The 12,122-nt window shown below is 34.8% G+C and overlaps 1 protein-coding gene across 2 annotated transcripts in view; it reads left to right on the top strand.

The window, feature by feature from the left end:
* Positions 1-12,122, top strand: part of LOC138325396 (peroxidasin homolog) — a 43,895-nt gene that overhangs the window by 22,102 nt on the left and 9,671 nt on the right. Inside the window, exons 4-8 of one of the 2 annotated variants that reach the window (XM_069271029.1) lie at positions 175-246; positions 3,320-3,391; positions 6,889-7,061; positions 8,096-8,212; positions 10,455-10,616. In XM_069271029.1, the coding sequence (XP_069127130.1) occupies positions 175-246; positions 3,320-3,391; positions 6,889-7,061; positions 8,096-8,212; positions 10,455-10,616 (596 nt within the window). The remainder of the gene's footprint in view (positions 1-174; positions 247-3,319; positions 3,392-6,888; positions 7,062-8,095; positions 8,213-10,454; positions 10,617-12,122) is intronic. The other variant, XM_069271030.1, reaches the window with a different exon arrangement.

Below are 12,122 nucleotides of genomic sequence, written 5' to 3'. Positions count from 1 at the left end.
AACAAGAATTAAAGGGCAGGCCTAATTAATAGTCTGTTTTCGATATCATCTTGCTTTTTTATAAATACATCTTTTTTCTTTCACGTTTTTTGAAAATTGACAATTAAAAAGTTTTTATGGTAGATGTGATTAATGATTTGTATTAGTGCTTAACCAATTAATTTCTGTTTTCAGATATGTATATAAAAATCAAATAACTTCCGTTGAAAGTAAAGCATTTAGACATTTGAGGAAACTTGAGCAGGTGTGAGTATTTAAGAGTGGTATTTATTCCACGAAACGTCACCACATTGAAATATCACAGCGGGTGTGCCATTCGCATGGTGTTCTCATTTCACGTGCTTGTACATTTCACGTATGATGGGGTCACCAAGGTTATATCACAGGTTCCGATAGAACCGTTCTGTTAAGTTGGTTTACGGAATTATGTTCATGGAAAAACATGTTATATATAGGGCAGTTTGGAATCGAGATCTTCATATATCATAACATTATTGCTTGCCTTTGGCTTATATTTGCATGAATTATATAAAATAAAATCTAACTTTAATTATCATTACGCTAACATAGTTATAGTATATACTAAAGTAGTCTTCCTGATCAGTAAACTTCACAGTATATATTTGGTCATGCGTAAAATAGGAGCCCGCCAGGATAATGATAGGTACCACAGAATGTGTACATATGTCTGAAAAAGTGATAATATGCAACTCAAATGATTTTTTTTTCATTTTTTTCATCTTTTAATCAAATAAAACCACTCAATAGTTTGGGTTTTTAAATACATCCACCCATGTTCAAGCGTGTTTGCATGATTCGCCGGAAGCTAGCATCTTTTGCTAAGCAGTCTGCTTTTTCTGCCTTGCATAGGTCAAATCCCCCAGGGAGCTTATGATGAATCTGTTAATATATCTCACCACCTTCTGTTTCCTGTTTCCGCAAATGTACGTCCTCATCCTTAGAAAGACTTTAAATTTACGTTATTAAATTTTTATCAATTTAAAAAATGTCGAATATTATGGTTTTCGGATTTTTTTGGTATGCATTTTTATCTGTAACTGTAGATGTATTGTAGAATCATTTATAACACATGTTTGCCTCGTCAAACGATATACATTGATGTTATACTCGATATTAAAGATGAAATCATATACCTATACATTTGATATTTCACACTCGATATGTTTGAGTTCGGACTACAATCAAGCTATACGCAAATCTGTGAGAACGATTTCGACTGAGGTCTCTCATAAAACAGATTCATAAAACACAAAACATTCTGCTTCAAACTGCATGTTATATTAGATACAGATATAAACATTGTATTCGCCTTTTTGTGATGCTTTGAGTAATTTCATAAAAACAAATGTTCTATTTATTGTCTTATTATTTTCATTGTATTTTCTGTATCCTATCATATCTACATAAACAAAATCATATACTTTATATATCTTACTAAGAAAAACTGTATACCTGTTATGGAATCTATTTTAAAACCTAAGGTTGTCTTAAGGAGCAATTTATAGGATTGTACAAACAACTCTGAATGAAAATAAGAAACAAACTAGTGTATTAATTGTTTATATTACGTGTTGTATTCATCAAATTGAGTGACCTTGGCCTTGGAAACTATGTACATCTGTTCTGATATATCATGCCAAAGGCTTCTTGCACGTTTTCTAGCATCTTATAAAAATCATTTTCTCAACTAAATGGTAATCGATTCGTTCTAATTGTAAAAGAAACAAGTGGTATTCATTTAGACACGTTTCAACATAAAAAGAAAAGAAAATAACTAATCCATTCCGATTACATCATCGATCAACAACAAAAAGGTTTTTTTACCTTCATTGCCTTAAACGTGCCTCTTTCACTAACAACACCTATTTACATATTTGCATTTGAGTTATCCGCACTTGTGAATATGTATTGATTGTGACGTCAAGTGTTTGCGAGCGTAACGTCATACGTTTCGGAAAAAAACCCGACGTGAATTGCGTTCACAAAATAATGACGTAACAATCCGCTCAATCATTAAAGTTTCTGCACTATGTCTGGTTTGGATTAGTTTAGAGAGATTGAAGCTAATTTGAAACAGAAATAAATGTTGTTTATTGACGCATAAGTCAAAGATAACATGAAATAACATGGATACGAGACAGACACACTATCCCACTTTTGCTTAACTACTGCTGTTTTGTATTTTCTGTTCAATTTATTAAGGTTACTGTTTAAAACCTATGTTTCATAGCTATTAGTTGCTTTCATTCAATTGGAGACATTTTTTTCTATAATATAAGCATGATATTTGTGAATGCAACTTTCTTGTATTTTTGCTGTCAAACTGTGAAATGTTAATATGTTTTTCTTACAAGAATCGTGAATGCGCAAAGTATAGCGTTTCGACTGGCCATCAGTTTCCCGACAAAATTTCATTTTACAAAAACGAACTTTTAAAATTTTAATAGATTGATTCTAGTCCATTTTTAACTGGTAGATATTAAGTAAGAATTAAAACATTCAGTTGATTTCTTCGCCAGGTCGGTTAAGCGTGAAACATCAATAGGAAATGACCAAATATGACGAGTCATTTTTATTACAAACATACCGTAGATGTTTAAAATACGTGTCACAATCACAGATACACATGTTTATTGTCTTTAGATGGTATATGTGGTTGTGTCCAAGTATGTCTGAAATGTTGTCCATAAGTGTCATAATGTAACCATGTCTGTGTTATCTACAGGGATGCTCAGGATATCAACATGGATAAATAACATTGAATAAAGTAATAAAGGTATCGACGTATTATATTAGAATATCCTTGTTGGCAGTTGATGACCTTATATAAGGCTTAGCATTGCCTTAAAATACTTGAATGCTTATTGAATCTAAGGTGTAGAGAATTCGAACGTTGGTATGTGCTTTATGTGAATGTAGAAACATTTATAAAGTTTTGTTCATTCCTACAATACATAAACAATATCTTCTCAAGACGTGATACTAATTTTGATTTTCAATCGGCGATATATTGATACATTGATGAGTTTTTTTCATTGTCACGCGACATATATTTTTTGTAAAATATTTCTCATGCTTAACTTTATCAGTTTTTATATATCTATCTGAAAGAATAATATCTATACTTGTATTATCCTTTGCTCTATGTCTCTAGTGTATTTCAGTTATGTCTTTGTAAACCTATTATTTCCTTATCTTTACCCACGTTTTTTTCCTTTTTGTCGATGTTCATTGTTTTTATCAATATGATTTTGTGCTTTATCGTTTAGTATAATTTAAATATCAATTTTCATTACAGATTTATGCACAATAACAACATAACAAGTCTACCGGAAGGATTGTTTGACAACACACCAAAGCTACAGCGACTGTAAGTTTTCCTAACTAACATATGTTTTACTATGAGGGTAACGATAAAATGGCGTCTTGGTGTATGCTAAATCAAACCACAGCTGCAAAAAACACTCTGTGCTTGGAGCCGTGGAATTTCCCGTGGTTTTTATTTGAGATGTATGGTCTAAAACTCTGCCATAAAAAAGTGCATGATATTAGTTCTAGATCTGGCGGTGTAATTTTCATAGCTATTCCCCCACGAGTTTCTGCACCTTCATTGGTGCAAGACCGGCCCCTTCAAGTAGGATTATATTTATGCATTCCTGACAGTCCTGTTTATTTTATCTCTACTTAACTTATACACAGAAACTGTGATTTTTGTGTTGGTTTTTGTTAGATCCAGCCATCTGGGTAATGCTTATATATTTTTTTGAAAAGTCGTTATCGAGCAAGGAACTTTATATATGTGTGTTTATATTGTACAGAGGATTGATCAAACCATCCGATGAAACACGATTTATATCACAATGCACGGCTAACAGACAAAGATTGGGTAGATTTCCACATGGGAGACAGTTTTACGATGTTATAAAAGAAATCCCAACTCAAAACGTCTTCTTACCTCCCAGATGAAAGGTCTTTCTTAAATGATTATTTACATTTTGCAAGTAAAACGTCAAACATACAATTAACACGAGTATTGCATACTTCTAAGAGAAACGTGTTTCGTGCGAGTTGCTGTACTTTTAGCAAGATTGATTCATTTTAGTGGAGGTATATGCACACTGTATATAATTAATTACTTTTTCCCCTAAAATTGCGATAGTTTATTTATTCATTTTCACAAAAATGCATAAATCTAGACATTTATAGCAACGAAAGAAACTTTTGCATTGACAAACCGAAATAGACGCCTGCTGTGAAACCCCGAGCTGACATTTCCCAGCTATCGGACGTTATAGGTACGATAACAGTTTATAAACACTAGGTACAGTTTGGTCTGGGCTTTCTTCATTTCCGTATCTTTACACTTAACATTTATCACCAGTTATGTAATTAGAAAACAGACACAGTATGTACTCCTAGAGCTGCAATGTGTTGATCATTTATTTAGTTTTAGCAACTCTACCGGATACCGTTTCGAAGATTAATAAGGTTAAAATTGGAATGAAAACGCTTCATTGATAAGATAAGTTAATATCATAAAAGTGTCAAATCCTGCATGATATACTCTTATTCATACAAAGTTGACTTCTGGGAAAGGCGTGGGTGGCGAAGAAAAGATAGTGTTAATTCATTAGAATGACGTGTGTGATGATTTTATGTCAGTATTTGGGAAAAACTGCAATAAGAGACGCAAAACAAAATAACACAATGTGGCACTTTGTTATGAGAAAACTTACCAAAAACTAAACATACGATAAAACATGCCGAACAAGTCATGTTATTCAATGGTGACATAAAATGTAAAAAAAAAAAAATGATATTCCTCACTCCCGGACATACATACCCCTGGTTGTCGATTGATCACGACTTTTATAAGATATTGTCACTTTTGGCGTAGAAACAAACGATACATGGGTCATAGTTAGATGCGTTCGTTGAAATGTGTTAGGGATAACACCAATATCTCTTTACTTAGTCAGGTTTGTTCAAGGCTTCTGAATGAGGATTGTGGCTTTGTTGACACTACACAACTCTCACTTGAGGTTGTTGACCTAGATTTGTTGTTGACGAATCTTAGAACGCTTGCTCCTTTGGACCTCCTGGATTCAGTATCACCAATGATGTTCTCTGTTGAATAAAGCAATGGGATAAGGAGCCTAAATTATTGACAACGTTCGAAGCATACACAATGGTTCCATTCATTCAAAAATATTAGTTTTAGCTACAGAGCATAAAAGAACAGCAGAGTTTCGTCTTATTTCATTCTTATTTTATTTTCCCATTCCAACTATGGCATAGTGACAGAAATATGGTCCGAATCTGCGACACCTTTTTACGAAAATGTAAATTTTGCACATATTTTGCTAAAATTTATTAACTGCAACAAATTATCATCCATTATGTACACAAAGTTGTGATCAATTAGTTCTGTTCAACTGCTGCAGTGTCTCTTTTTATGTTCTTGACGTCTGGATGAGAACCCTGTCCACTGTTTTACAATATCTCTGTTTATGTTCTAGACGTCTGGATGAGAACCCTGTCCACTGTTTTACAATATCTCTGTTTATGTTCTAGACGTCTGGATGAGAACCCTGTCCACTGTTTTACAATGTCTCTGTTTATGTTCTAGACGTCTGGATGAGAACCCTGTTCACTGTTTTACAATATCTCTATATTCTAGACGTTTGGATGAGAACCCTGTCCACTGTTTACAATATCTCTGTTTATATTCTAGACGTCTGGATGAGAACCCTATCCACTGTTTTACAATATCTCTGTTTATGTTCTAGACGTCTGGATGAGAACCCTGTCCACTGTTTACAATGTCTCTGTTTATGTTCTAGACGTCTGGATGAGAACCCTGTCCACTGTTTTACAATGTCCTCTGTTTATATTCTAGACGTCTGGATGAGAACCCTGTCCACTGTTTTACAATTCTCTGTTTATTTCTAGACGTCTGGATGAGAACCCTGTCCACTGTTTTACAATATCTCTGTTTATGTTCTAGACGTCTGGATGAGAACCCTGTCCACTGTTTTACAATATCTCTGTTTATTTCTAGACGTCTGGATGAGAACCCTGTCCACTGTTTTACAATACTCTGTTTATGTTCTAGACGTCTGGATGAGAACCCTGTCCACTGTTTTACAATATCTCTGTTTATATTCTAGACGTCTGGATGAGAACCCTGTCCACTGTTTTACAATATCTCTGTTTATGTTCTAGACGTCTGGATGAGAACCCTGTCCACTGTTTTACAATATCTCTGTTTATGTTCTAGACGTCTGGATGAGAACCCTGTGTGAACTGTGACAATATCTCTGTTTATGTTCTAGACGTCTGGATGAGAACCCTGTCCACTGTTTACAATTATCTGTTTATGTTCTAGACGTCTGGATGAGAACCCTGTCCGCTGTTTTACAATGTCCCTGTTTATATTCTAGACGTCTGGATGAGAACCCTGTCCGCTGTTTTACAATGTCCCTGTTTATGTTCTAAACGTCTGGATGAGAACCCTGTCCACTGTTTTACAATTCTCTGTTTGTGTTCTAGACGTCTGGATGAGAACCCTGTCCACTGTTTTACAATATCTCTGTTTATATTCTAGACGTCTGGATGAGAACCCTGTCCACTGTTTACAATATCTCTGTTTATGTTCTAGACGTCTGGATGAGAACCCTGTCCACTGTTTTACAATATCTCTGTTTATATTCTAGACGTCTGGATGAGAACCCTGTCCACTGTTTTACAATATCTCTGTTTATATTCTAGACGTCTGAATGAGAACCTTGTCCACTGTTTAACAATGTCTCTGTTTGTGTTCCAGACGTCTGGATGAGAACCCTAATGTCTCTGTTTATGTTCCAGACGTCTGGATGAGAACCCTGTCCACTGTGACTGTGATATACTATGGATACCCCGGCTGGTCCAGACAAGACGCTCCCGTCTCCAGGTCACGGGTGTTTGTCTGTCACCCCCAAGTTTCCTCAACAGGGCTATCGGAACCCTTAGTGAGCGACAGTTCAGTTGTGGCCGATACGGTAAGGTACACTCGTGGACGATGGTTCGAATACGGATAAACGATACTTACATTGCATATTTACTTTGCAATGATAGCTAACACAAAGTTCAGGGAGATTTACAATATTGTCTTCAAAGACACGCAAATTGAGATGTTTAACCATCAATTTATTTCTATGTAGATCATAGAAATATAGATATTGATATATATTGACAAACAAGATGTATTAGGAGTTCGGAATCCTGTATGGTTTAATCCATATTTTACCGGATGTTTATGTTTTTATGATAATAACTCTTTAAACGACGAACACCATGAAAGAGGAAGTAAAATGTCATTACTCAGAGCATTAAGTTTACATATGGTAGAGGTTAAATGATTAAATTACCATCAAAATGAAAATTCAAATGTCACAATTTATTAAAAGCGTAATTGCACACGACTAAAGGAATTACCACTGTCACAGTGAATACACTGGTCTCAATTAAGTATAATTTACCGCCATTCAGGAGATATTGTTATGTAATGTTTTGTAACCTCAGACATTATCTCTTTACTTTCAGTGTAGCTATTAATTTTCAATTCATGAATACAGCTTTGTCCTAAATGACACTTTAAGTCCTGTCTTCAAACTCCCCACGTTTACGCCAATCAAAACAGGTCTATAGCTAGTTATATCCTATTAAAACATGTTTTTATATACTGTTGATTCGATTAATCATCGTTACAACCATTACATCCTGCACTTGTGATTGAACATGTACGTTTCTCGTGATAAGATAATTGAAAAATGAATGGTGTAAAAGCATGTGTATTTTAACAAATTCCAAGTTTAAATCAGAATCTTTATATATAAATAGATTTGATGCGGTGATAATTTGTCATCTTTGATCACCATACAGTGTAAAACAACAATGGTACGACGATTGATTCTATAATACAATTCCTAAACTCACCTGAAAACGATATGTTTAAAGTTCTCTAATGATTTTTATGTGTGGCCGTATAGTATGAACAAAAGGTCTAAATGATTTCTTATGTTTGGCCTACCAGAACCACCTGTAATTACAAGACGGCCAGAAAACCATGAAGCCGTGGAAGGAAGTACTACCATGTTCCGCTGTACCGGAACCGGAACTCCGACTCCAGTCATCACGTGGTTCAAAGACGGTAGGAGTGATAAGATAACGATTTATTCAATTTAAAGCTCATTAAAAATGATAAATGTTAATAAATCTCCATCACAAACACCTCCCAATCTAACCCGAAGCTCTAGCTCCCATTCATCCTCTTATCAAAGACAAACACAATACATCTGGCTTCGCCTACCAATTATTTGTACTTCCAACTGCATTCCCCCACACACTCATCTACGCTATACAAAAAATATCATCATTACACCAATTACTTTATTATTTCCCTGTCGATCCTACACACGTAGCGATCACCAGTCTCTAACCTCTTCATTTCAACCCCATCCACCATCATTGCACTGCTGATCCTAACGCAAAACACCAATATCGACACAAAAACACCAATATCACAAAATGACACCAAAATCATCACAAAAACACCAATGTCGCCACAAAAACGCCAAAATCACAACGTAAGCACCGATATCACCACAGAACACTAATATCATCACAAAAACACCAATATCACCACAAAAACACCAATATCACCACAAAAACACTAATATCACCACAGAACACCAACATCACCACAAAAACACCAATTTCACCACAAAAACACTAATATCATCACAAAAACACCAATATCACCACAAAAACACTAATATTACCACAAAAACACCAATTTAACCACAAAAACACCAATATCACCACAAAAACACCAATATCACCACAAAAACACTAATATCACCACAGAACACCAATATAACCACAAAAACACCAATATCACCACAAAAACACTAATATCACCACAGAACACCAATATCACCACAAAAACACTAATATCACCACAAAAACACTAATATCATCACAAAAACACCAATATCATCAAAGAACACCAATATCACCACAGAACACCAATATCACCACAAAAACACCAATATCACCACAAAAACACTAATATCACCACAAAAACACTAAAATCACCACAAAAACACTAATATCACCACAAAAACACTAATATCACCACAGAACACCAATATCACCACAAAAACACTAATATCACCACAAAAACACCAATATCACCACAAAAACACTAATATCACCACAGAACACCAATATCACCACAAAAACACCAATATAGCCTCAAAAACACCAATATATCACCACAAAAACACTAATATCACCACAAAAACACCAATATCACCACAAAAACACCAATATCACCACCGAACACCAATATAACCACAAAAACACCAATATATCACCACAAAAACACTAATATCACCACAAAAACACCAATATCACCACAAAAACACTAATATCACCACAGAACACCAATATAACCACAAAAACACCAATATCACCACAAAAACACTAATATCACCACAGAACACCAATATCACCACAAAAACACCAATATCACCACAAAAACACCAATATCACCACAAAAACACCAATATCACCACAAAACACCAATATCACCACAAAAACACCAATATCACCACAAAAACACCAATATCACACATAAACACTAATATCACCACAAAAACACCAATATCACACCACATAAGCACCAGAAACATATCACCACAAAAACACCAATGTCGCCACAAAAACACCAATATCACCAAAAAACACCAATATCATCACAAAAAAACACTAATATCGCCACAAAAACACTAATATCGCCACAAACAACACCAATATCGACACAAAACACCAATATCGCCACAAAAACACCAAAATCATCAAAAAACACCAATATCACCCCAAAACACCAATATCACCACAAAAACACCACATATAACCACAAAAAACACCAATTTCACCACAAAAACACCAATATCGCCACAAAAAACCCCCAATATCGCCACAAAAACACCAATATCGCCACAAAAACACCAATATCACCAAAGAACACCAATATCACCCCAAAAGCACCAATATCACCACAAAAACCTTCCATCATCGAAATCACACTCTCTCTTTCTCTCATACCTATCCGTCATCATTCCCTTTTCGGCCAACGCAACTTCCTGTCTAAGCATTGTCAATACAGATATTGTCATCACCATTCAGAAAAATACGTCAAACACAATTACATTTTTTTTCTTCATTTGCTTGATAGCTATTACTTTGGGGAATATATTGTTTAAAACAATCCGTGGCAGAGAAATGAAAAACAAAATACGAATCTTTTAAAATTTTACCAATCCCCGCGAAGATAGTTAATATGATATTATTATTTTATGATAAATAATATCTATTGTTTCTTTAAGATGAAGTGGTGACGTTAGATGACCGTGTACAGGTTTACGAACTAGGAGCATTGCTGAGATTTTCCCGGGCAGTATACGCTGACCAGGGGATCTATACCTGTAAACTGACCAACACCGCAGGGGCAGCAGAGGCCAGTGCTGAACTCACCATAACACAGCCAAGTAAGTATATAGGGACACCACGTCCACTATTTCATTGCACCCATTTGTTATCAAACTAGAGTCTGCGATGTTTTCCTTACCATGTGGGCTTTTCTGTTGTTGGTTCCCTAACCTTCGATGTACTGTCAGTAGAGTGCAATCTTCCCTTCCTATTGCGTTTCATTTGGAGTCGCTTTTCTCATCATTCCTTTACATCAAAATAGTCTTTTTCTGTCTTTGCTTTTTAATTTGTGGTGTTCCGTTTTTGTTTCTTTAACCCCCTTGCGTTTTTAAAGATCATGCTTCCTGCTGTTGCCTTTTCTTTTTTCCTGGCAGCCCTCTCTGTTCTTATATAACATTTCAGTAACATTATGTTTGATCTGTTAAGAAAGTTGACCTGTATGTTACATGCGTTATGTAACACTATCAGGGCAACATATTTTCCATTACTATATCTCTATCTCAATTTTACTCCCCTTTTAATCTTGTATTTGTATTTATTCTTTCTGTAATTAATCTGGCTTTCATGTCTAAACTTTAAACTTTGTTTTTGATTCTTATCATTCAGGTCAATGCATATATTCCCTCTGCATACCATCCTTAGAACAAATTGGATATGCAATGGAAATGATAATTAGTGATGCATTTCATATAAAAATGTTATAGTCGCCAGCTGGAGGTGTCATATTGCCCGAGTCAATGATGGCAGGAAACAGACGTTAACTAAAACACCTGTGCATATCAGAGAAAGGGGTTATTGTCTACATCTGATAGACAGCAAAGAAAAAACCAATCAAATCATTAAAATGCACATGTAAAATCGCTGTATCATCAAAATAGTGATAGCTTTATAATGTTAAAGTTATATGTGCCAGAACAGGGTGAACATTATGACATGTCATTTTTTCATAGGTAATCTATGTAAAATCGTTAAGTTTGATATGAGTTAAGCTGTTAAAATCATTCAAATTGACTGATAAACATATATTATGATGCCTTATAAACATACGTTACAACAGAAAATGTATACACTGTAAAATTCTTGTTTTTATTTCTTATGTTTGATTTGATGGTAAGATACCTGCAGGAATACCTTTACAATTACTAATTACACAATTATGTATGAAATGATATTCACGAATCGCCACCTGTCAATCAAACCGCATGTGACTTTGTATTTTATATTGTGTATGCTTGTATGTTTCTATCTTTGCTCCGACATTGAATTGGTACATGTGCGTTTGCGGGCAAGAGGCGTGGCTATAATACGCCTGCCAATCGGTCAAATGTACTCCTTTCACCGGACTTTAGATGTAATTTAAATATAATGATTTTGGCAGTACTACCAAAAATCATTTTCTCCTAGTTGTACTTGTAAAATTAAAACATCTGCATTGTAAGTATTGTAATCTTCAAACTGTCGGTAAAATTTGGTGGTAAATAGCTTATTAAAATCTCTTTTCGATTCGTGAGTATAAAAATACGGCACCACTAAATGTATAACTTTAAAGATTTAATGCTTTTGAA

This window comes from Argopecten irradians, chromosome 6 (genome assembly GCF_041381155.1).
Source record: "Argopecten irradians isolate NY chromosome 6, Ai_NY, whole genome shotgun sequence".
NCBI classification, from domain to species: Eukaryota; Metazoa; Mollusca; class Bivalvia; order Pectinida; family Pectinidae; genus Argopecten; species Argopecten irradians.
The sequence above is the reverse complement of the archived record's forward strand: the minus strand, read 5'-3'. Positions and strand labels throughout refer to the sequence as shown.